Genomic DNA, 27,156 nt, shown 5'->3' on the forward strand with positions numbered 1-27,156 from the left:
ACCCATTGAGAATGATACATACAAGCAAGTATAACTTGAAGGGCATGTAAAGGGCATATACAAACAGGGCAGGATATGAGCATTTAATGATTTATATAGGCACTAGCGATTTGAAAACCTCTGTAACCATTTTTATTCAGACTGTATCCTTCTTTTATTTCTATAATGATAATCTTTTAAAAACATGTTGACTTTATAAGTTGATAGGTAATTTGATTGCTTTGGACCTTTTTTGGTGTGTTTGCTTCCTTAGCTATGTCTCTAGCAGAACTACATTTAAACAAGTGGAATTTGGGCTTTTCACTTATTTTAAAAATAAATACCAGGCTCACCGTCACATTTATTGAAGTGGAAACCATATTCAATATGGTTAGGCTGTATTTATTCTGAATCATATACCCAAAGTGTATGTGTCTTAGCAATATAATGTATATAAAAAGATTAGATCACCAGCAAATTGGTATTAGCTGATCAACACCTAAGTGGACATATAGGAATAACATTTATGGGGTGTTGGGCAGGTGAGGGGGAAGGGGATGGGCATATACATACATAATGAGTGCAGTGCGCACCAACTAGGGGATGGACATGCTTGAAGCTGTGACTCGAGGTGGGAGGGAGGCAAGGGCAATATACGTAACCTTAACATTTGTACCCCCATAATATGCTGAAAAAAAGTTAATTAATTAATTAAAAAAAGATTAAGACATGAGAAAACTAAATAAAATGGCTGTCAAGAACAGGTTCATATTTCCCATTTGGGTGCTTATTTTTCTTTTAATCTTGATATAAGCATATTTAGTTTAAAAGTAATGTCAGAGGCAGAGGTGGGGGGATTACTTGAGGCCAAGAGTTTGAGAGAAGCCTGGTCAATAGTTAGACCCCATCTCTACAAAAAATAGAAAAAATTAGCCAAGTATGGTGGTGTGCACCTGTAGTCCTAGCTCCTTGGGAAGCTAAGGCAGGAGAGTCCAGGAGTTCAAGGTTGCCGTGAACTGTGATGCCACCACTGCACTCCAGCCTGGGCAACAGAGCAAAACTGTTGTCTCAAAATGATAATAATGTTAAACAAAAATATAAATGAAAAATGAAATAACTTTTCTATAAAGAAACCATTTTTACTCTTTATCATTTATAGATATGCCCATATGTATACACATATTACATATGTTAGTTGATATGATTTCTAAATCCAAATTGGTATTTCTTAGCTAAGATTTACAGCTTGCGTACAGTAATAAAAATGAAAGTTAATTTTCTGAAATTTTATTTTTAAATTAATTTGGTAGTTTTATTAGATGAAGAAGATACAGACACTTGTGATGATTATGATACTTAATGTTTTTTCTTAAATTATATATTAAAATAATTTTGTATTTTTATTTGTATTCTGGACAAATCTTGATTTCTGAGTTTTTCTCTGTTAATTGTATTAGTGTTCGATAACAGAAGTCAACATAGCTATTTTTCTAATATAGAAGTTGTTATAAGCAGTTTATTCAGAAGAGATACTATTTTCCTCTGTTATCCTTTAGGTCTCGAAACTTATATTGCTCAAGAGATTTAGAATTTATGAAATGATGGACAGTAAAGGATTTGGTTTCAAATTATAGATGTAACTTTTAAACATTTCTAACCTAGTATTTAAACTATATATCTCCCTAGGTTTGTTGGCAAGCAAAACAAGGTTTAATTTTTTAAGAGTAAGAGACATTTAAAAAAAATAGAAAACAAAAAACTCCCATCCAGCTACACTCTCTTTTCCCTGAATCAAAAAAGTCCAGAGATGAGACTTAGTTGGGAACATCCCTGTGGTTTGTTTGTGCTCCATCACAATTTTTGACATAATACTAAGCAGGAAATTCTAAGTATCCAGATTCAATTTTTCGTCTTAGTGACCTTTTAAAGCTAATTTTAAAATGGTATTACCATCCTCTTTGAGGATTGCTACTATAATCTTTGTTTACAAATCATTTAAAAGTCAAAGGTATTGTGTAAAAACAAAGTAACATTTTAAATGATAAAAGGGCTTCCATTCTTGTATAGCCTTGTCATTGAATATAGCCATTCTAGCTTTGGACATCTATATTTAAGACCACACAGATGTTCTTTCTAAAATTTCATAACAACAACAAAAAAAAATGACCACACATGTGGATGGTTTTATAGTGGGAAATGTAATTTTGGGATTTATAGAAATGATTATATTTATATAGCAGAAGGCTACATGTATTATTTGCAGTCCAGACCTAGGGAAACTCAATGTAGTCCTTCCTAAACTTGGCTCAGGAAATTAACTGTTCCTAGGATGATAGTGTCTTCCCTAACTCCACAGATGGAAGGAGGATATCTGAATAAAAAGAGAAAAGAGAGGAGGCTGAGGCGGGAGGATCGTTTGAGCTCAGGAGTTTGAGACCAGCCTGAGCAAGAGTGAGACCCTGTCTCTACTAAAAAAATGGAAATTAGGTGGACAACTGAAAATAAATATATATATATATATATATATATATATATATATATATATATATATATATATAAATTAGCCGGGCATGGTGCCACATGCCTGCAGGCCCAGCTGCTCAAGAGGCTGAGGCAGGAGGATCGTTTGAGCCCAAGGATTTGAGGTTGCTGTGAGCTATGCTGATGTCATAGCACTCTAGCCCAGGAAACAGAGTGAGACTCTGTCTCAAAAGTCTCAAAAAAAAAAAAAAAGAGAGAGAGAAGCGAGAAAGTACATTTGGAGAAGCAATCAGGAAGCCTGTTTTATTTATTTAGTTAGTTTTGAAACAGGGTCTCACTCTGTCACCCAGGCAAGAGTGCATTGGTGGGATCATAGCTCATTGCAGCTTCAAATTTGTAGGCTCCGGTGATCCTTCTGCCTTAGCCTCCCAAGTAGCTAGGACTGCAAGCACCTACTACCACACCTGGCTAATTTTTTTTTCATTTTTTGTAGAGGTGGGAGCTCACTTTGTTGCTCAGGCTTGTCTCAAACTCCTGGCCTCAAGGGATCCTCCACCTTGGCTTCCCAAAGCTCGGGGATTATAGGTGTGAGCCACCCCCCAGCCAGGAAGCCCCTTTTGAATAGTTTCATGAAAACCTTAAATTTCTGATCACTTCTGTAGAACTCATTAAAGCTATCACAATTTTTGTGGTTTGTTAGTTTTTCTCTCCTTTCCTCTCCCATTCTGTTACCACCCAATCAGGTTTGTTTTGCCTGCTGGGCAGAAAAGAGCTAATAGGCAGCTGAATGAGGAGACTGGAGGAATATCTCAAATCTGCCTCCCTGAAGATTTGGCGGGCAGAGGGCTAGGGAATTGGTATTTCAGATTGGTTTGGATTAGGGGTAAAATCATAGTGATATAGAAACTGCATTCTTGCACTGAGTCAGTTCTGCAGTATGGATCACTTGTTGGGTTGGCATCAGAGGGCCCATTGGAATGTGGGGTCTGGAAAATATCTAGAGAGAGTTTCTCACAATAGAGGTGTTATCTTACAGAAGCAATTAAGGGAAGTTATAAATCTTGTGACCACTAGCTGTGTGACTTCTAAACCTGAAGCAATTATAGGGAAGCAGGCTATGGGGCAATTGCTGGTTAATTCTTAGCTATAGCTATATTTTATAAAACTTAGGCCTTAGGCCGGGCACGGTGGCTCATGCCTGTAATCCTAGCACTCTGGGAGGCCGAGGTGGGCAGATTGCTCAAGGTCAGGAGTTTGAAACCATCCTGAGCAAGAGCAAGACCCCGTCTCTACTATAAATAGAAAGAATTTAACTGGCCAACTAATACATATATAGAAAAAAACGAACTGGGCATGGTGGTGCATGCCTGTAGTCCCAGCTACTGGGGAGGCTGAGGCAGGAGGATCGCTTGAGCCCAGGAGATTGAGGTTCCTGTGAGCTAGGCTGATGCCATGGCACTCTAAAGCGAGACTCTGTCTCAAAAAAAAAAATAAAAATAAAAAAACTTAGGCCTCTATCAAAGTTTCAACCCTTGGTTTCAATTGATTTTACAAGGACGGTTTCAGTACTTTATAGGAGATGTTGTTATAGGATTGGGGAAAAATAAACATGATATATGTTTTTGAATTTGGTACTGATTCTGAAACACTAAAAAGAACATTACATTCTTAGAAATTTAATAGGCTACATTGGGGCGACATTTCTGTTCTAACAAATGTTTGATAGTTGTGCTGTGGGTTGTTAGCACATCAAACCAGTGTTTTCACATCAAACCAGTGTTTTAAGCAATTAGAACACAAATTGTTAGTATATTAAGTCAGCGGGGCGCAGTGAGTGGAGGGAGACCGCTCAAGGTCAGGAGTTCGAAACCAGCCGAGCAAGAGTGAGACTCTTTCTCTACTAAAAAAAAAAAAAAAAAAAAATACGGCCGGGCGCGGTGGCTCACGCCTGTAATCCTAGCTCTCTGGGAGGCCGAGGCGGGCGGATTGCTCGAGGTCAGGAGTTCGAAACCAGCCTGAGCAAGAGCGAGACCCCGTCTCTACTATAAATAGAAAGAAATTAATTGGCCAACTAATATATACAAAAAATTAGCCGGGCATGGTGGCGAATGCCTGTAGTCCCAGCTACTTGGGAGGCTGAGGCAGGAGGATTGCTTGAGCCAGGAGTTTGAGGTTGCTGTGAGCTAGGCTGACGCCACGGCACTCACTCTAGCCTGGGCAACAAAGCGGGACTCTGTCTCAAAAAAAAAATAGAAAGAAATTAATTGGCCAACTAAAATATATATATAGAAAAAATTAACCAGACATAGTGGCACATGCCTGTAGTCCCAGCTACTTGGGAGGCTGAGGCAGAAGGATTGCTTGAGCCCAGGAGTTTGAGGTTGCTGTGAGCTGGGCTGACGCCACTAAACTCTAGCCTGGGGAACAGAGCGAGACTGTCTCAAAAAAAAAAAAATTAGTATATTAAGTCTTGTTCATAAAGCTGATTATATTATAGAACATTAAAATTTTGCTTCATAAGATACCATTTTGCCAAGCTAAAATTTTATAGTAATGACAGCTAAATCTAATATTTGAAAGTAAAAATGTCTTGGTAGGCATAACACTGATTTTTTTTTTTTTAGCCGGAATCTCACTCTGTTGCCCGGGTTTCCAGGCTTCAGTGCAATGATGTTGTCATAACTCACTGCCACCTCAAACTCCCAGGCTCGAGTGATCCTCCTGCCTCCTTGCCTCAGCCTCCTGAGTAATTAGGACTACTGGCGTGCCCAGCTAATTTTTCTATTTTCTGTAGAGATGAAGTCTTGCTATGTTGCTCAGGCTGGAGCACTTCAATTTTTAATGTAAGAATAGCAATGTGCCTTAGTTTTGAGTAGGTATTCATTATACCCCTAAAATAGTGGATTGAGTTTATGTACTTTTCAGTTTTGTGAGCTGTGTTTTAAAATTATTGTTTGTAAAAATATTTCTTCTGCTTTTGAAAGGAAAAAATTCCAAAAGTTTTATGTTTTTGTCTACTTGTAGATATAAAACAGATGGAAAAGAAAAGGAGGCAATCCTTGAAGAAGATGATGACCTCTGGGTCAGAATTCGACATCGGCATATTGCTGTAGTGTTAGAGTATGTGAACCCATTTTAATTTTCATCCCATATTTTTTAGAACTAAATATGTGATAGTACATTCTGTAACCTTAAACTAGTTCTGTAAAGAATTACACCTTAGAAATTTAAAGAATTCTCTCACAATTTGACAGGGAAATTCCCAAGCTTATGAAGGAAATTTCATCAACAAAGAAAGCAACAGAAGGAAAGGTAAGAGTCTTGCTTAACTTTCAAAATAATGATGAAGGTAAAATTTAAAGTTTGTGTAACATTTTTATTTTGTTTATTTAACTTTTATTTTGAGCAGGTTCTAAAAGTAGAGAAAATGAACTCTCCAATACCCATTACCTAGTTTCAGTAGTTAGCAACATTTTGTCTGTCTTACTTCACAAAAGTTTATTTTTAGCCATTTCAAGTTGGGATGAGAAGAAAAGTTGATTTTTAAAAGGCCATTTAGTCAATTTCTTCAGTGTGGTGGTGTTGGGATTTTTATATTGAATTATAATTTATATAAGTAAAATCACACAAATCTTAAGTGTATAACTCTTTATACACCTGTGGAACTACCACCTAAATCAAGATACAGAACATTTCCATCATTCCACAATATTCCCTCTTGCCTTTTCCTAGTCAATAGCCACCATATCAGAGGTAAGCTCTATTCTAATTTTTATCACCATAGATTAGTCTTGCCTGTTCTTGAACTTCGTATAAATGAAATAGTATGTATAAATGAAATAGTAAATGAAATAATATAAATGAAATAGTAAATAAATGAAATAGTATAAATGTAATAGTAAATGATATAGTATGTGCTCTATTTTATATAGCTTCTTTCACTCAACATTGTATTTTTGAGATTTACCGATTTTGCATATTTTAGTAGTTCTTTTTTGGGGGGTCACAGGGTCTCTTGCTCTGTTGCCCAGCCTAGACTACAGTGGTATCATCATAGCTCACTGCAGCCTCAAACTCCTGGGCTCAAGTGATCCCCCTGCCTCAGCCTCCCTAATAGTTGTGACTATATGTGTGTATCACCATGCCTGGCTAATTTTTCTATTTTTTAATAGAGACAGGTCTTGCTCTTGCTCAGGCTGGTCTCTAACTCCTGGCCTCAAGTGATCCTCCTGCCTCAGCTTCCCAAACTGATAGGATTACAGGCATGAACCACCACGCCTGGCTGAAATATTCCATCTTTTGTTCCGAGTAGACCATCTTTTCCTCTGTTTTCTTTAACACAAATATGTTACTTTGAAGTCCTTGTCAATTCCAACATGCGGATCATTCATCTTGGGTCTGCTTTTTTGTGGGGTTTTTTTTTTGGATGTTTTTACATTTGGAGGTATTATTTTTTTAAATCTCTTTATTGATCCATAAATTGTACATATTTATAGAGTACATGTGATACTTTGATACTTGCATACAATGTGTAATAACCAAATCAGGGTAATTAGGATATCCGTCACCTCGAACATGTATTGTTTCTTTATGTTAGGTTCCCAAAAAATCTCCTTTGCTAGCTATTTGAAGTATACAATATATTGTTGTTAACTATAGTCACCCTATTATGCCATCAAACACTAAAACTTATTTCTTATTTTGGGTCTACATTTATTGACTGTTTTATGACTTGAATATCAATCACTTTCCTGTTTCATCTATTAATTTTTTTTTTTCTTTTTTTTTTTTTTGAGACAGAGTCTCACTTTGTTGCCCAGGCTAGAGTGAGTGCCGTGGCGTCAGCCTGGCTCACAGCAACCTCAATCTCCAGGGCTCAGCGATCCTACTGCCTCAGCCTCCCGAGTAGCTGGGACTACAGGCATGCACCACTATGCCCGGCTAATTTTTTGTATATATATATTTTTAGTTGGTCAATTAATTTATTTCTATTTTTGGTAGAGACGGGGTCTCGCTCAGGCTGGTTTCGAACTCCTGACCTTGAGCAATCCGCCCGCCTCGGCCTCCCAAAGTGCTAGGATTACAGGCGTGAGCCACCGCGCCCGGCCAGTATTAATTTTTTATTGTATGTAAACATTGTGGATGATACAGTGCAGAGGCTCTGGATGGTATTCTCTCTACAGAGAATGTTGAGTTTTGTTCTGTAAGACAGTTAAATTACTCAGGAAGAACCTTAATTCTGTTGAGACTTTATGTTAGGTGATGTTACGGTGAGTGTATTTCACTTTTGCACTTAATCTAAAGCATAGTTCTAGTACCTTGTGCAAAAGTAAAATATACTTACAACTATGTCTGGGATGTTCACGTAGGTCTCTTTACTTTGTGTGGATCTGAGGATACTAGCATTTTCATAGCACTCAGACTCCTCTGAAATCTCTGTCCAACATTTAGCCACCCAGAAGTTGTTTTCTACTAGGCCTTTGAGAGTTATGCCCTATTTGTATGCAATTTAGAGGTCAAAGAAGAGCCCCTCTACACATTTTTGGGTTATGTTTTGGCTGGCTCCTTTCTCTTTAGCTCCCTTTTCCCCATCTACCTCAGCAGCCCCAAACTCTGATCTCTTTTTTTGTTTGTCCAGAGAGATAATTGCTTTCTACTTGAATTCTACATCCTTTCAGTGTGATTTTGGAAAACAAAAGACAGGATCTGTGCTTTGGTTCACTCAGATGTCTCTAAGCTACAAGCTATTTTTTTATTCATTGCTTAAAAACTGTTTTTTTTTTTTTTTGTTTTTTTTTGAGACAGAGTCTCGCTTTCTTGCCTAGGCTAGAGTGAGTGCCATGGCGTCAGCCTAGCTCACAGCAACCTCAAACTCCTGGGCTCAAGCAATCCTCCTGCCTCAGCCTCCCAAGTAGCTGGGACTACAGGCACGAGCCACCATGCCCGGCTGATTTTTATATTATATATATTAGTTGGCCAATTAATTTCTTTCTATTTTTATGGTAGAGACGAGGTCTCGCTCAGGCTGGTTTTGAACTCCTGACCTTGAGCAATCCACCCGCCTCGGCCTCCCAGAGTGCTAGGATTACAGGCGTGAGCCACCGCGCCCGGCCAAAAAACTGTTTTTTTTTAATTGTCCAATTTTATTTTTTGTTTATGGAGGGAGAGTAATTTTAATATCAGCTACTTTATTGTGACTAAAACTAGAAGCCACCTGAATTAATTCTTAAAATTTGCCAAATATTTAGTAAATTCATTAGATTTGGTAATATTTAAAGTACAAGGATTTAAAAGTTATAATATAGAATAACTGAATCACAGGGTTGTCTAAAAAATGTTTGATTTTTCCTAGACATCACTTAGTGCTCTTGCCCAACTGATGAAAAAGATGCCCCATTTCCGTAAACAGATTACTAAGGTAAGCAGTGTTATATATGAGATACTTTATTATTGGTCTATCCAGTTCTGTAGTTGGGTTTAGCAGTGAGTTTTATGGAACATTTGGTGTTAGTTGTCCTCTAAAGCATTAGTCTTGGTCTGAGAAATATCCCAAATATCTAAGCTTCCTTATAACTTCTCTACATATGTCACCTAGATTTATCCAAATTTAGCTTAAACCTTTTTATATCTTTGTCTTGAACAATCTAACAGAATAACTGTAATACTTACCAACCTTATAAGAAAATTAAACACTGAATTGGCAGGTGCCTGTTATTCTACATGTTTCTTTAAATGTTATATATTATATTAGTAGACTTAAGAGCATTTAAGCTGTTTAATCAGGTAAATTGTTTTTTTGTTATTCCCGTCCTCATGAATACTGTCAGAATAATTTTTACATATTTTTGTCATGTTGCACCCTAGTCAGGAATCGATAATATAAATTGAAACTTCTCCTGATAAAATTCAAAGACTTTACTTTTTTCCTCACTTTATTTTTCTTTACTCTCACACTCAACACACATTCAACACTTCCATTCTATTTTTGCTGTCTGTTGATTGTCCCCTGCAGATCACATTCTCACTTCCTTTCTTAAACTGTTCTCTCGCTTGCATGCTACCTTCTTTCACCCAAGGGCATACTTCCTTCAGGCCTGTCTCAAAAGTTTAATATCACCAGTTGCACAAAAGGAGGTAAAATGTTTCGAATGATTGATTTCTTTTGTTTTTCAGCAAGTTGTCCATCTTAATTTAGCAGAAGATTGCATGAATAAATTCAAGCTTAATATAGAAAAGCTCTGCAAAACTGAACAGGTATGTGCAGTCAGAAATGCCTATGTTCATAATAGATTTCCAAGTGAACTTTTAAGTTAAAAACCCAACATTTTGCTTGGTATATGGTTGATTTTTTTTTAATAGAATCACTGACTCTCTCTTTCCTGGGGACCCACCTAGGCAATATTTAATATATTGTTGTCCACCAACATTAATAAGTAGCTATACAGTATCTTAGTGTAAGCAGTCTCTCCTAATCTGTGATCATGCATTTTTGGATGAATGGGGTGATTTAAGTTTTTAGAACATTATTTCAGGGTAGCCTTGTTGGCAGGACTTTCTCAGTGGGTGGAGCATTTAATGTAGCGTCCTGCAGAATACTGCAAAGGCACATTTTACTTGTTTTAAGAGGCTTTTGTATCATACCTCAACTGTTTAGATTGTTGCCCTCTAATAGAAATAGAATACAAGCTGAATGTAATTTTAAATATTTTAGTAGCCATGTTAAAAGGTAAAAAGAAAGATATGCAATTAATTTTAATATTAAGCTGGACACAGTGGTGTGTGTGTGTGTGTGTCTGTGTCTGTGTCGTTCTACCTACTTGGGAGGCTGAGGTAGTAGGATCGCTTGAGCCCAGGAGTTTGTGTCCAGCCTAGATGACATAGAAAAAATTCGATGTAACCCGATGTCTTTAAAATATTTTCAACATATAACCAATATAAAAATTTATTAATGAGATAATTTACATTCTTCACATCAAGTCTTCAAAATCTGGTATTTTATACCTATAGCACATCTTAATTCAGATTGATCACATTTCAAATGCTCAATAGCTACATGTTGCTAGGGGCTACCATATCAGATAGGTTTAAATTAATGACTTTAATCTTCTATGATTTATTTTTTGACTTTTTGCATTTTGTACAACCATTACTTTACAAGTAGTGTTCACATTTCCTGTGAAATGTCATCAGTGTTCCATTAAAACTTGACAAGATTTAATAGTAGATATTTTTAACTAAAAAATGAATTTGGATTATAGACCACTGACTACATGTTATTTTCATTAAGGACTTGGCACTTGGAATTGATGCAGAAGGACAGAAGGTGAAAGACTTTATGCGAGTACTCCTTCCAGTTCTACTCAACAAAAATCATGATAATTGTGATAAAATAAGAGCAATCCTACTTTATATCTTCAGTATTAATGGTAATGGAAGTTTTGTTTATCTTTATGAATGCATTAAAATACTCAGCTGTAAAATCGTTTTTTAATAAGTGTCTTACTATTGATCATAAGATAATCTTTGAAAACTCAAGTAGTAGCTGAAGCTGGTTAAGATAAATAAAAAGTAAAACAAGAAATTGAGAGAAGATTATAGAGGATATAATTTGACTGCTTTTTATTTAAAATCTGTATTCATGGGTACTACCTAAAAGCTAGAAATGATTGATATAGCAATTATGTGATTGTGCACTCATATTTTTACTTACATAAGGAACTACAGAAGAAAATTTGGACAGGTTGATCCAGAATGTAAAGATAGAAAATGAGAGTGACATGATTCGTAACTGGAGTTACCTTGGTGTTCCCATTGTTCCCCAAGTAAGAAATTTTATATTGTGTAAATACTTATATATATACATGTGTGGTTGTTTGCATTAACTATGTTTTTTATATGGGAATCCATGTGGACAGTCTTTTTAGCTTCACTCTATAGCTTTTGATTAAGTAAGCAAATTAAAAATTTCATTTTCTTGACTTTTCCACATGTGAACAATTTGAGCAAATATACTTTTCTGGTAAATTTGTATTTTAAAGCTTCTGTTGTAATTTAATACTTATGCTTTTCTCTTTATGGTTCATTTGTAGCAATTGTCATGTTTAATTAAACATTTAACCTTTAACTATAATATGGTACAGAACATAATTATATATTTTCTTGCTTAAAAGGATTTAGGCTCAAAGTCAAATTTGGAAGAACTCTATTTAGAATCTCACTCTTTCCCATCAAGTTTCATAATACGGTTATTTGAATAAACTGTTTCTGATACAGTTATAAATTTTAACAATAAAGCACAAAATACTGTTGAGTGATGTTATGTGACTACACCTATTCGGATTTTTTTAAGTAGTCATTTCCACTCTTAGTTTTAGTCAAATACCATAGAGTAGTACTTACTGGTAAATTAAATATCTTTGTTAGGAAACCAAGTATTATGTTACTGAATAAAATTACTGGTTTTTAATTTTTTCCTCTGATTATATTAGTCTCAACAAGGCAAACCAACACGAAAGGATCGGTCCACAGAAGAAACTTTTCAGCTCTCTCGATGGACGCCTTTTATCAAAGATATTATGGAGGTAAAAATGATTCAATTCTTCCTCCTCCCTCCCTCCTTTCCTCCCTTCCTTTCTCCCTTCCTCCCTTCCTTCCTCCCTACCTCCATTCTTCCCTTCTTCCCTACTACCTCTCACTGTTGCCTGGGTTAGAGTACTGTAGCATCATAGTTCACTGCAACCTCAAGCTTCTAGGCTCACGTGATCCTTTTGCCTCAGCCTCCTGAGCCACTAAGACTATAAACATGTGCCACCATGCCCAGCTAATTTTTCTATTTTTTGGTAGAGATGGGGTTTCACTATTGCTCAGGGTGGTCTTAAACTCCTGAGCTCAAGTGATCCTCCCACCTCTGCTTCCCAGAGTGCTAGGATTATAGACAGCGTAAACCACTAGGCCTGGCCTTAAATTTTTTCTTGTACTCGAGTGCCCTCTGTTAGTGTGTTCTTTAATCTTTCTGTGTTTATGTGTCAGTTTGAGCATATCTGTGGGAAAGGAATTTTCTGCAGTGTTTGGAAACTTCACCAAAAAAAGCCATATGTAGGGTCAAAGAAGAAGAATCTCTTGAAGATTCTTTTCTTGAAGACCTCAGACAAACTCACCACTGTCTCAAAATATATAAATAAAAATAAGCACACATATGCTTTTTGAAAAACACTGCTATTATTTTACATAACTATAATGTAGCATAAATATATATAATTTGTTTGAATGAAAGTTCAAAATAACATTGTTAGATGCCAGTATTCTTGGAAATGTGTTTGTGATTAAAATGTAAGCCTTATTATAGTTTGCTATTAGATCTAACAGTTGAATAATGTCTTTAGTACTGTTTGCATTTAGAAAATAATATTCAGTTACAGGAAATTACAAAATGAGCTAATTAAAAATTGCTGTGTGAGCTAATAAAATCATGACACTGGTTCTTTAATCATAATCATATAGTTCCATTTATTCCAATTTTCCTTTGACTTAAACCCCAAGTTCTACTTTTCTTTGGGAGCTAATTTGGTCAAATGTATTACTATGATTTTTCTGTTTTGCTTGGCTAATTTTATGCCATTCACACGTTTAAATGTGCATGAAAAGTATAAAGAATTTAGACTTCACTTTTTGCAACAAAGTTTTTTTCCCTTTCCCACAATGATGATGTATAATCTATACATCTATAAACCTATAATCTCAGCATTCTGGGAGGCAAGAGGAGGAGGATCGCTTGAGGCCAGCAGTTTAAGACAATCCTGGGTAACATAGCAAGACCCCATTTCTACAAAAAAATTTAAAAATTAGCTTGGCGTGGTAGCACACGCATGTAGTCCCAACTTACTCAGGAGGTTGAGGTAGGAATATCACTTGAGCCCAGGAGTTTGAAGCTGCAGTGAGCTATGATTGCATCACTGCACTCTACCCTGTGTAACAGAGCGAGACTCTATCTCAAAAAACAAGACAAAAATAAACATTTGGATCAATGGCAGTTTCTCCTGAAACTTGGTTTCTACCCTTCTTGCATTCTTATTGAAATATTTTGGACTACTGAGTACTTTGTGCCCACTTCTTGTGTCTACTTGTTAATACCACTTGTACTATGGTATAAAGCAGTATACTATGCTTTACTATGCTGTAAAGCAGTAGTTTCCAAATATTTTTAGTCATGCACACCCAACCATAAAAAATGTGAGCATAAACCTATTTATTTATAAATTACATATTACTATACCAATAAAACATAATCTATATGTGCAATATATTCATACACATAAGTATATTATAAAATATAACACAAAAAAGGAAAAATTGTTTAAAAATAAAATGAAAATTCCTCACATCCCATTGAATTGTCCTGAGTACTCCTAGACTAGGTTTGCACATCCTGTTTTAAAGTCACTGCTCTGAAGGGCAAAGCCTTGGAGGAATGTCAAGACTGGGATGGTGTTTAAGACCCCTGGTACTGCATAGCTACCGGTAAAGTCACTTACAAGGTGCCTGCATCCCCATACTAATGTAGGGACCCTCCAGATGAAGAAAGGAAGGCATGCAATACATACTGGTTTAATAAGTAAGTAAATGATCAGCATTGCTTTTTGAAGGAAGTAAGATTTGTGAGTTTCAAAGAAAAGGCTAATCTTATATTAAATATTTTTATATCTTTAATGTTCCTTAATTCCAAATGCAAGTTTTGGTTTTTATCAAAACAAACTAAACCAAAAAAGTCCTGGAATTTATAACATTTTCTTGATGGTTTTACCTCTTTTCTTCCCTAGGATGCCATTGATAATAGATTAGATTCAAAAGAATGGCCATATCGTTCCCAGTGTCCAGCAGTATGGAATGGCTCAGGAGCTGTAAGGTAAAGCCTGTAGGTGAAAGTCAGTGGAATTTCCAGTGTGATACTACAGACTAATAATGGAAAATGGTACACAGGCACTCTTATATTTGGCAGTTCTTTTTGAAGCATATAGTCACATAATTTTTCTTTAACCTGTGTTAAATGAGTCTAGATAAGCAATATAAAGACATACTTTATTATAAAAATATTTTCATGAACCTAAATGGCCTTCCCCCAAATGTCTTTCTTCTTCACATAGCAGAGGTCTTAATCCTTTTTGTGAAGAAATATTTGAAACATTCAAAAAGGTACAGAAAATATTATAACACATACCCTTATATTATACTCAGTGCCCAGCTTATCATTATAAATACAATTCCAGTTTCCTGTATCACTCTATGATTTTATTACTCTCCCTTTCTTTTCTATCCTGAATTTGGTGTTTATCACCTATATATTTTTATACTTTTTATACACATATTTGTATCCTAAACAATGTCTTAAGTTGTGTTTTGCAGGATTTTCTCCTGGTCTTTGGCTTTCAGAAGTTTAATTATGTTGTGTCTAGGTTTAGTTCTCTTTGTGCTTATTTTACCTGGGGTTTGTTGAGTTTCTTGGATCTGCAATTAAATTTCATCAAATCTGACAAGTTTTCAAGCATTATTTCTTCAAATTTTTTTCTGCTTGCCCTTTTCCCTCTCTACTCCTTTTGAAACTCCCATCACACATAAGTTGGAGGGTTTGATATTGTTCCATGGTTCACTGAGATTCTCTTTTCTTTCATTTTTCTTCAGATTTGGTAGCAAATCTGAAGATTTGGGTTCACTGATTATTCTGACATCTCAAATGTGCTGTTGAGCACATCTAGTGAATTTTTTATTTGTCGTCGTCATTTTCACATTCAGAATGTCCATTTGGTTCTTTTTTAGTTTCCATTTGTTGTTGAGATTCCCTATTAGTTAAGTTATTGTTAGCATATTTTACTTTTTCATTTTTTTCATCATATTTGTTAACCGTAGAAAATGACAAGATTCATAAATTTGGAAAGGAGAGCTTTAATTCTCTTAAAGGGTTACAGCCTGTAGGTGGCTATTCTGACAGACTGGGGAACAGAGCCTCCAGCCAGAAGCCAGAAACTCTTGCTTTTAGGGAGGAACAATGGGAATAGGAATTTATGCTAAGTGAGGTGGCCGGATATACATATTTAACAAGCTGTAGGGAGGAGTCGTGAATATTTATCAAAGGAGAACATATGCATGCACAGTCAAGCTTTATGCCCCTTTATGGGGTCCATATTCAGAAAATGGCAACCCTCTGATGTCAAAAGGTGAAGCAGAGGATATGAAAACCCTCTCTGTGCATACTCCCTAGACTGATTAAAACCACTCTGTGGTTGCTGGTCTCTTATCAGGAAAGAATACTGGTTTGGATCATGAGATGTATTTCTGTTGAGCTCTTAGAGAAAAATGCCTGACGGCTGTTAGCAAAAAAAGAGATATAATGAGAGGTGTCTGACCATTCTATCATGGCTTGGAACTCAAGTTTTTAGGTTTCCCTTGGCCAAGTGGGGATCCTTTCAGTCAGCAGAGAGCTTAGGATTTTACTTTTGTTCACATACTTAACTGGTTTGATGTCCCCCAAATTTGGGTCTACTCAGGGTCAATTTCTACTGACTGCTTTTCCCCAAAGTGTGGGTCACACCTTCCTGTTTCTTTGCATGTCTACTAATGTTTGGTTGAAAATTGGACCTTTCAGATAATGTACTGTTGCGACTCTGAATTGTTTTGGGGTTTTGTTTGTTTTTGTTTTTGTTTTGCTTTAGTAACTTTTGTGGATTTAAACTATGAAATCTTTCTTGCTGTGTGTCGCCACTAATGTCCTTGCTGAGTTTTTTAAATTTTAATTTTTTAGGTTGGCTCTTGGTGGTTGACTCTCTCTGTCTGTGTAGTTCAGAGGTGAGCTAGTTATCTCAGACACTTGAAGCCTGTAGTTTCCATCCTCTGTTGATCAAGCTGAGTGTGAGTTAAGGAATGCATTCCAATGTAGCCAGTTCTCGGGTCTCCTTTTTTTTCCACTCATTTTTTCCCCCTGGACCTTCTCAGGTTTTCCCTGCACATGCAGTTTAGCAGTCAGCTAATGACATATAGAGAGTTTGTCCTTCCCTTCTTTAGCTTCTCCACTTCTGGGATTTCCTCGTTAGATTTCTGGGTGACTGGCTGCCCAGCCCAAATTGAGACCACAGCTAGCAAAGCTGGAGGAGTTTGTTGCTGCTTCACCTTGAATTGAATCTTCCACCACCGGCAGAAAAGCTGCTGGTTTTCACAGCCAGTCTCAACTCAGTAAAGCTATAATTTTTCTTGACTGAAATGGGGAAGTAGTGGAGTTAAATGCAGCCCCAGCTAGAAGGTTCGTATTCACCACTACCATTCTTACCTGATATGTGAGCAGATATTCAAGAGTAAATCCTTCTCAATTTGTTGTCTGCCTGTGGTTGCTTTCCAGTTGACCTGAAATATTTTATTCTGTTTTCTTTTCTCCCACAATTTCATCCAGCTATGTACTTGTTTCTTTGGAGGGGAATCTCCTGACCACCTTATTCCACCATGACCACAAGTCCTCTCTATGTTATATTTTTGGGTTTTTGTTTTTGTTTTGAGACAGGGTCTTGCTTTATCTCTCAACCTAGAGCCTAGAGTATAATGGCATCACCATAGCTCACTGCAACCTCAAATTCCTGGGCTCAAGCAGTCCTCCTGCCTCAGCCTCCCAAGTAGCTGGGACTATAGGCACGTGCCACTACACCAGTCATGTACCACTATACCGGCTAACTTTTCTGTTTTTTATAGAGACCCTTGTTCTTGCTCCAGCTGGTTTCTAACTTCTGGTCTCAAACGATCCTCCCGCCTCAGCCTCCCAAAGTGCTAGGATTATAGACATGAGTCACTGCACCCAACTTTGTGTTACGTTTTTTGTTTTTTTTTTGAGACAGAGTCTCACTCTGTTTCCTTGAGTAGAGTGCTGTGGTGTCAGCCTAGCTCACAGCAACCTCAAACTTCTGGGCTCAGGCAATCCTCCTGCCTCAGCCTCCCGAGTAGCTGGTACTACAGGCATGCGTCACCATGTCCGGCTAATTTTTTCTATTTTTTTGGTGGAGACTGGGGTCTCGCTCTTGCTCAGGCTGGTCTCGAACTCCTGAGCTCAAACGATCGACCTGCCTCGGCCTCCCAGAGTACTAGGATTACAGGCATGAGCCACTGCATCCGGCCTGTTTTTAAACTTAATATAAATTGTATTATATTGTATGTGTCCTGCAACTTGCTTTTTTTCTTTTCCTTATATTATGTTTGTGAAATTTATCCCAGATTGATATATTCATAAATTTTCATTGTTAGTTGGTATATAATTATTTGAATATAACAATTTATTCATCTGTTTTCTATATGATGGAGGTTTAGGCTGTGTCAAAACTGACATCATTACAAACAATGCTCAGTGAACATTCTTGTACACTTACATGTATTTGGGTCTTTCAGGTGCTTTTCTTGTACTGAGGATTTTTTCTTTTCTTTTTTCCTTTTGTACTGGTTTGGAAGTTATATCATCTACTTGTATTCTTATAGCAGTTATCCTTAGAAATTTATTATACATATTTGACTCAACAAGTCTAAGATTAATTAGTATTTCTGCCCTCTTGAACAACACAAGAACTTAGACCAACTTGATGCAAAACACACACCTCTAAATGTTTCATAATACTTTTTTATTCACCTTAAATATCATCATAATATTTTATTTCTATTCACCTTGTATCATTTTTACCCCCTTAATTAATGATCAGCATTATTTTTTTAAATTTAGTTGTTGTGCACGTTAACCAGTTAAATTGCTTACCACTCGTTTCTTGTAGGTTCAGTTACATTCTTTCTGCCGTACATCCTTTAGAAGTGCTTTTAATGTGGGTCTATTGGATTTTTGTATGAAAATATCTTCATTTAGTCGTTGTTCTTACATGACAGCTTTAACCAGCTAAGAATTTCTAGGTGCAGAATCATGTTCACTCAATACTTTTAGGTAATATCCTGCTGTTTCTGTGGTTCTGTTAGCTCTTGGGAAGGTTGGGGTAAGGCATGTTTTCGATCAGTCTTGTCATATCTTTGTGGGTTATCAGCCTTTTTTCCTCTGGCTGCTTTTTGTCTTCTGTATTCTGTACATTGTCTATGGTACATCTGTCTACCTGAGGATTTGTTTGTATTTCTTTCCTTGGGGTTCATTTATATTCCCTGAATCTCAAGACTCACATCTTACATAATTTCTTCATATATTGCCACTTCTGTTGTCTTAGTTTTGTTGGAACATCTCATTCTGTCTTGACGTCTTTTAATCTCTCAAGTTTTTTTATTTCTTTTACTGTTTGTGTTTTGTTCTGGAAATTTTTCTTCATATTTAGTTTTTAATTCTTTAGTTCTATCTTAAACTTGTGTCTAATCTGTTGTATAAGCTATCATTTCAGTTTCTATTTTCAGTGACTTTATTTTTCCATTTTAGAAGTTCTACTTATTTCTTTAAATATGCTAGAACATTTTGTTATTTCTTACTTTGTCATGCTTTCTATCCTACTTTATTGTCTTTATCATTTTTACCATAATTTATAGTCTGTATTTAATAATTTCAATATCTTACATTCTTTGGGGTCTAATTCTGCCTTTTATTTCTGCAGACTTATGGTTATTTTCTTAGATATTTTGTAATTTTGAATTCTGAAGTTAGCCAGGGTTGAGAGTGGATCTCTTCAGAGAGGTTTTGCATGTGCTTTTGTCAGATTAGAGTTTTTTCCTGTTATTTGTTAATATCTACCTTGAGGTTACTCAGACCCTCAAGATAGTGTAATTAGCACCTAAAACTCTCATCAGGCAGACCTGTGGATTGCAGTTATCAGAGAAGAAGCTTCTTTGTCTTTAAGGGTATCCTGACTTCGGCAGGGTCTTAGCTCCCAGTCTGTCCCTTGCACAGTACCCAAGGTTTGGCCCCCCCCCTGTTTACTAAGATCGGGAAAATACCCTACGAGGCAAGCCAAGCCTTAACTCAGTTTACCGCTGTAGTGTTTAGCTTCCTTTTTACTGCTGGCTCCTCCTGGTTGCCCTTATTTTAACCAGTACTTTTAGGTGCTATTTAGAGGAAGTGTTCAGGATCTAGGGATGTGATCATTATTTTTGTATCTCTGAGTTTTAAACATCTATGTGAAACAAATTAAATATGATTCCATTGTCCTGAAATTTCTATTCAGAAGTTTAAAAATTGTTAGGATCACATAATCGTCTTTTTTTTTTTTTTTTTTTTTTTTGAGTCAGAGTCTCACTGTGTTGCCCAGGCTAGGGTGCCATTACGTCAGCTTAGCTCACAGCAACCTCAAAGTCCTGGGCTCAAGCAATCCTGCTGCCTCAGCCTCCCGAGTAGCTGGGACTACAGGCATGCACCACCATGCCCGGCTGATTTTTTCTATATATTTTAGTTGGCCAATTAATTTGTTTTCTATTTATAGTAGAGATGGGATCTCGTTCTTGCTCAGGCTGGTTTCGAACTCCTGACCTTGAGTGATACACCCGCCTCAGCCTCCCAGAGTGCTAGGATTACAGGCATGAGCCACCATGTCCATCCTCAAAAGGAGGATGTTTTGAGCCCAGGAGGTTGAGGTTGTTGTGAGCTAGGCTGATGCCATGGCACTCCAACCCAGGCAGCAGAATGAGACTCTGTCTCAGAAACAAACAAAAAAGAAACTATTAAAAGTTTGCTATGGGCTGGCTGCAGTAGCATGCACCTGGAGTCCCAGCTACTTAGGAGGCTGATGCAGGAAGATTGCTTGAGCCCCAGAATTCAACACTGTAGGTGTACAATGATCATACTGGTAAATAGCCACTGCATTGCAGCTTGGACAACATAGCAAGACCTCATCTCTAAAAAACAAAACAACAAAAGTTTGCTATGGGATCCTATATTGTAAGGCCTTCTAGGTCATCTAGAAACAGTGGCTTTCAAAGTGGATAATAAAATGATCTATTGGGTACTTATTTTTACCTAAAAAAGGATAAATTAACCTTTATTGACATATACTAGTACACATACAGTTTTATAAATTAATATATATTTATTTATAAATGTACATAGTGTTTATTTTGAAATATTTACTTTTCAAATAAAAGTAAAGTTTAAAATTTTTACTAGTTGAGGATGTGAATAAAAAGTAATTCTTATGTTCTATAGCAGCAGTCCCCAACCTTTTTGGCACCAGGGACCGGTATCATAGAAGACAATTTTTCAGGATGGGGCACGGTGGCTCATGCCTCTGTAATCCTAGCACTCTGGGAAGCTGAGTGGGAGGATTGCTTGAGGTCAGGAGGAGTTTGAGACCAGCCTGAGCAAGAGTGAGACCCTGTCTCTACTAAAAATGGAAAAATTAGCTGGGTGTGGTGGCGCACACCTGTAATCCCAGCTACTCAGGAGGCTGAAGCAGGAGAATCACTTGAGCCCCAGAAGTCTGAGGTTGCTGTGAGCTAGGCTGGCGCCACGGCATTCTAGCCCAGGTGACAAAGTGAGAGTCCGTGTCAAAAAAAAAAAAGAAAGAAAAAAACATAAAATAATTTTCCATGGATTCGAGTGAAGGGCAGAGGTGTGGCAGAGCTCTGCCGCCCAGTCCCTAACAAACCGCAGACCAGTACTGGTCCTGTGGCCCAGGGTTGGGGACTGCAGCTCTAGAGCAGTGCTATCCAGTGGAACTTTCTGCAGTGATAGAAACATTCTGTATCAGCACTGTCCAGTATGTGGGTAGTGTTAATGAGGAACTGAATTTTGAATTTTATTTTAACTACTTTAAATTTAAATAGCCTCATGTGGCTAGTGACTGTTGTATTGGGCTGCAGATCCAGAGCAATCTGGGGGAGGAAATGGGGAAAGTAATGACTACTATTTATTGAGTGCTTACTCGATACCACATTCCATACTTAGAGTGTTCTGTACATTATTTTGTTTAATCCTTGTAACAGCCTTTGAGGTTTAGAGAGAAGTAACTTGTTGAAAGTCATGCTGAATCAAAAAGAAGCAGAATAAAGATTGGAACCCAGACCTAGCTTTTAACACCCAGCCTCCTACTGTCATGCATTCCTCAATTCCAGCAAGGCAACGCAGTACCACATCACCTCCACATCAGTACCTGCCCCCTTCCCTTTCGTGTCTTCAGAATCTTATTGGTTGAGTGCCATTTCAGTTATTTTTTTTTTTAATTTCAAGAAGCTGCAGACTTTTCAGATATATTATTTCTTCATATGAAATAAGGGAGGATATGAACTCTACTTCATAGGTAAAAATGCTAAACTAATGTTTTGTCAAAATTGAAACTTGAAAGGGCTGTCTGCCTAACTCTTGGTGTTCTGTTCACACCATAGTTAAGTCATTTCCTTAAAAGCAATGTAATTGATACTAAATTTGAGTTTGGTTGAGTTAGGTTAGGCTTTTTAAAAAGTCTCCAAGCATTTTGGCTTTGTAAATGTTTTTAACATGTTTGCTTTTTTTCACTTTTTAGTGCTCGCCAGAAACCCAGAGCTAATTACTTAGAAGACCGAAAAAATGGGTCAAAGCTGATTGTTTTTGTAATTGGAGGAATTACATACTCTGAAATGCGTTGTGCTTATGAAGTTTCTCAGGCACACAAGTCCTGTGAAGTTATTATTGGTAAGACTTCTGTTTTCCTCTTTTCTATTTTTTAAAGCAAACTCTAAATACAAAAATGTACACATAAAACTTGATTTTATGTTACTACATTTAAGACTAAATTGTTGAATGCAAAAAAAAAAATTTTTAGAAATGAAAATAGAAAACATAGAAAATGTTTTATCTGACATGTTAGAATTTTTTCCTGGTTGGCTTTTTAATAATTTTATTTTTAAATATTCTGACTTTGGGGAAATGAGCTTGTTCCTTTAAAATATTATGTTCTATGATTTTGTTTGCTTTCATTATTAGTTTTTGATGCATAAATACAGTCTACTTGAAAAATGTTTAGAATTTTTTGTGGATGTAGACCTGACAATGGCAGGGCCTATGTGGAGTTGAGTTTTAAGAATTTCAATCAAAGTCACTGATAGGTAAACTCTCCTGAGTCGTCGAGGTGCTGGATCTGTATGTCCGGCCTCGATTTAAGACACTGTTCAGTGGTTTTCTGTTAGTGGATGACAGCTGTTGCAGTTATTAGGATTAGGGTAATCCCCAGTTTTGCTCCTCAGTCTCCCAGTACAACGTAGACAAAGTATTAGGAATAGGCAGTGTTTTTGAAGTTACTGAGTATGCTCAACTATGAGGAAGGATTGACTATTATAGAATAGGCAGATTTCAGGAAGATGTTGTGTAGAAATTGTTAAACTGCCCCAAACTCCTACACTTTGCATAGGCAGATTTCAGGAAGATGTAGTGTAGAAATTGTTAAACTGCCCCAAACTCCTGCACTTTGCATATTTGAAGGACAACACAATATGTTAAGCTGAGGAAAACTGATTTGACTGCTGGCCTTTGAAAAGTTATCTTTTCTCCTACCAGGTTCTACGCATATTTTAACACCCAAAAAGCTGTTGGATGATATAAAGATGCTGAACAAACCGAAGGATAAAGTCTCCTTTTTTAAGGATGAATAAAGCCATCCTTTTGAGGGGAGAGAGCTTAGAGATCCTTATTAATATGTCAAACTAAATAAAATAGAATAAGAAAATGTTGCTTTCATGTAATTTAAACAATGTAAATATTTTAGGGAATAATGGCTTTTCAAATACATTTCTTAAGGGACTATTTGATTATGTGTTATTGGATTTGCCATTTTTGATAATTTAAATATTGTCGCTTTGTAGATGATGAGAAGAAATGTTAAAATGCTTTCTGAAAGGAAATTTTTTCACCTTTGGAGCAGAATATATTAGAATTGTAGGTAGTTTTTCACATCTACCTATGTACATACTAATTGCTCATTGGATACTTGTATCTAAATGTCTCATGCCAAGGTATAGTTTTTTGGGAAAGAATGATTTTAAATGAAGAGATTGTAAAAGTAAAAACTGTAAATGTGTATTGTATGATAGAATTATTTCCTATAAGTACAGTTTTCTTTCAACTGAAATTTACAATTTCTTTTACGTATATAAAATAATTGTCATTAATATAAATAGAGTGATTGCACAGTGTATATTATCTCACTAGATACATCTAAAGAACACAATTTTATGTAATTTTGAAATCATGAATGTTTAAATTAGAAAACCAAAAATCATCAACATTTTAAGAAAAAATAAATATATAGTTAGAAAAATTGACCTAGTTTGTTTTTTCTGGGATGAAGGGGGAGTTGGGAAGTTTAAAAGTTCTAAATGAGAGTTACAAACACGGAAAAGAAAGTATCATCATTTTCCTGAGATAATCCCTAATGACTTTTTCAAAAATAATGTAATATGTATAAAGTTAGATAACATTTGTCTGTGTTTGTGTTATACAAAGGGAACATCTTTATTTCAAATCTCTCCTTTTACTTGGCCTAGTGTTCTGTCATATGATAGACCATGATAGTACATATCCATGTGTTCAGACTTTTGCTCTTACAAATATTGCTGCATTGTTTGGGTACATACCTTTGCAAACTTACACAAATATTTCCATGATGTAAATTCCTAGCAGTGACACAGCTGGTCAAAAGATTTAAAATATTGAAGATAGCATCATTTTTAATTGTCATTATAGATAAATCCATCACTTTTCCTTTTTGGCTTCTGAATTTCATGCTTTACTTAGAAATACTTTTTGCACTCCAAGATTATAAATTCACCCATGGATTCTTCTAGAACATTTTAATAGATTCATTTTATTTTTTACAGATAACACTTTCATCCATCTGGAAATAATTTTCGTGTTAAGAATATATGCTAGATATTGTCTGTTAGCACTTGGTGTTAATATCCCATGCTCCCCACCCCATACTAGAGGGGATAAAAAGCTAAACAAGAAGTTTTGCAGACTCTAAGGTAAGTGGGATCTGTGTTTAGATTCTGCGAATTATGTGCCAGTGGACAGACAAGCTGCTGCAGACAGGAGTTCTTTGTAGCCACCAGCTCCCACGTTTTAGTGTCCTATCACCTGCTTCATGGGTATGAGTCTCCAGATTCTGCATTTTCAGTGGATTTTATAAGGACCTAATTCTTTGTATTAAATCCCTTTCTTGAAATAATCTAGAGGAGTTTGTTTCCTGTACAGAACCCTGTCTGATACAGTATTTAACAGTGATCCAGCTTTACTTCTTTCTAAATAGCCAGATGTGCCAGGTTTTATTGGGTAATCTCTCTTTCCCCAACTAATCTGCAATACTACCTTTATCACAGACTAAATTTCCATTTGTATTTTGGTCTATTTCTAGATTCTCTTTTATTGACCTATAGTTTATATTTATTTTTCCTTTTCTATTTCGATTCATCATTCATGGTATGTTTTAATATGTAATGGAAGCAATCCCTACTCTACCTACCTAAGTTACTATTATTTTTCAGAAATTTTCTGGCTATCAGATTTTTCTAGATGAACTTTAGTATCATTTTGTTGTATTCCCCAAAGTTATTTTGGTATTTTCATAGGGTTTGCATCAAGTTTATAGGTTAATTTAGGAAAAATTGACATCTTTATCATATTGAAACTTGACATTTGGGAATATACAATGTCTTTTATCTAAATCTTTTTAGGAGCTCTTTGGAATTTCTTTTATTTTAAAATAGTGGTGCTTTTAGGATTTGCATTATTGTACCCTCCAATACAAAATATGGGGCATGTTAAAGTATACAGTACACCATTTTCATACATGTACAACATTGGTAGATAAAGAATGTCTCTTAGCAGTAATATTGGATGTAGCCTCTGGTTTTACCAGCTGTACACTCTAGGACTATTAGATAAGTAAAAATCTCTCTTGTGATACTAGAAAGTGATTAGAATATATAAACTGATACAGTAGATTTCTTCTCCTTCATAAAGGGTACCACCATAAGAAAGTCCATTTAAGATGTTGGTAGATTTAACAAAGTTAGAATGCTGGCACTGTGGAATTGGGCAACAGTTCTTCAGACTGGCCCAGAGGTACAATGCATTTATTAATGGTACATTAAAGCAGCTGACATGACTTTCTGCAAGCCTTCCTAGGCACTGGAGTTTTTCTGTTAATTTGCCACACTAGATCATAAAAGATCCCTATCATTTATTTTTGATTTTGCAGAAGATTCTAAGAATGCAAAATTATTCCATTGTTTTGCAAGATTTTGACCTTATTCCTTTCCTACAACTCTTTCATCTTCCAAGTCACATTTATTACTGACCAGAAGCACTGGAACATCATCAGTGTCTTTAACTTGAAGAATCTGTTGTCTCATATTCTACAAGTCATGAAATGCGGTCAGTGCTGTGATAGAATAAAGTAATGCAAAGCCTTATTCATTTTTCATGTACAAATCCTCATTGCTGTAAATTAGTATCCAAGATTTCAAGCATATATTGTGGTGCATCTTCTTCAGTTTGCTTTCTGTAAGAATCTTCTGTGGTAGGATCATAGTTTTCAACAAAAGTTCCTTGAACAAACTGTAGCTGTACAGAGCAGACTTTGCCTCCTAAGCCAAGAACAACTAGCTTATACTCACGCATAATGCAGACTTCTCGAAACCTAGTAACTCTCACACTGTCACTGGGTCTCTGCAGCCAGCATTCCCCCATGCTCTCGCTGGGTCACTAGACTCTTGGCACCATGGCAGTCCTGCCACTGCCATCACCACAGCTCCAGCTGGTTTCCACTCCTGACTGTGGGCGAGGTTTTTCTATTAATATATACATCTTTATAATCTTCATATAGATACTGCATATTATCAAAATATTTTTTGTGGTTCCATTGTGGATTATATCTTTTCAAACATGTTTTTATAGAGAGAAAATGTGTTTATTTTGACGTATTAATTTCATAGCTTGCTATTTATACTAAAGTTTCCGTTTTTGTTTTTTTGTTTTTTTTTGAGACAGAGTCTCACTCTGTTGCCCAGGCTAGAATGCTGTGATATCAGCCTAGCTCACAGCAACTTCAAATTCCTGGGTTCAAGCGATCCTTCTGCCTCAGCCTCCCAAGTAGCTGGGACTACAGGCATGCACCACCATGCCCGGCTAATTTTTTCTATATATATTTTCAGTTGTCCAGATAATTTCTTTCTATTTTTTTTTAGTAGAGACAGGGTCTTGCTCTTGCTCAGGCTGGTCTCGAACTCCTGAGCTCAAAGGATCCTCCTGTCTCAGCTTCCCAGAGTGCTAGGATTACAGGCGTAAGCCACCACACCTGGCCTTTACTAAGTAGTGATAATAAAATAGTAATATGCAAATGCTTACTTAGTGCTTTCTGTGTACCAGGTACTGTTTCATGCTGATATCCTATCCTTTGAATCCTATATTTCACGTATATTTTAAGCTTAGAATTGGAGAGACCCTGTGTTTATTAAATATCGTAATGAATTTGAAGACATAAGAGATCATCTCATTTAAATTCCTAGTATAAGTTGATTTTCCCCCATAGAATTAGCAATTACAGATTCTAATAAGACCCTGAAAAAGACTTTTGTTTTTGCAACTAATTGAAACCAATTCACTATCTCTGAAGCACAGTTTTGCTTTCTGCTGAAATGCACTTAAAATGTACTTATAAAAGTATAATGAATTCACATTGTTCAACCATGTTAGCAGAAAAGAAAAAAAAATAACTTTATTGATCCTGT

The 27,156-nt window shown here is 36.3% G+C and overlaps 1 protein-coding gene and 1 pseudogene across 1 annotated transcript in view; one reads left to right on the forward strand and one right to left on the reverse strand.

Annotated features, from left to right (window-relative positions):
- The window catches only part of STXBP3 (syntaxin binding protein 3), a 59,513-nt gene extending 35,829 nt beyond the window's left edge, over positions 1-23,684 (forward strand). The window contains exons 9-19 of the mRNA XM_012751649.3: positions 1-24; positions 5,485-5,580; positions 5,715-5,772; positions 8,813-8,878; positions 9,634-9,714; positions 10,748-10,886; positions 11,176-11,282; positions 11,949-12,041; positions 14,277-14,362; positions 21,915-22,063; positions 22,925-23,684. The exon at positions 1-24 is cut by the window's left edge and continues 101 nt beyond it. Of these exons, the coding sequence (XP_012607103.1) occupies positions 1-24; positions 5,485-5,580; positions 5,715-5,772; positions 8,813-8,878; positions 9,634-9,714; positions 10,748-10,886; positions 11,176-11,282; positions 11,949-12,041; positions 14,277-14,362; positions 21,915-22,063; positions 22,925-23,019 (994 nt within the window). The 3' untranslated portion in view covers positions 23,020-23,684. The remainder of the gene's footprint in view (positions 25-5,484; positions 5,581-5,714; positions 5,773-8,812; positions 8,879-9,633; positions 9,715-10,747; positions 10,887-11,175; positions 11,283-11,948; positions 12,042-14,276; positions 14,363-21,914; positions 22,064-22,924) is intronic.
- Positions 23,657-26,385, reverse strand: LOC105864024 (ras-related protein Rap-1b-like; annotated as a pseudogene).
- Between the last annotated feature and the right edge of the window lie 771 nt (positions 26,386-27,156).

Source organism: Microcebus murinus, chromosome 2, assembly GCF_040939455.1.
Source record: "Microcebus murinus isolate Inina chromosome 2, M.murinus_Inina_mat1.0, whole genome shotgun sequence".
In the NCBI taxonomy this organism is placed as follows: domain Eukaryota; kingdom Metazoa; phylum Chordata; class Mammalia; order Primates; family Cheirogaleidae; genus Microcebus; species Microcebus murinus.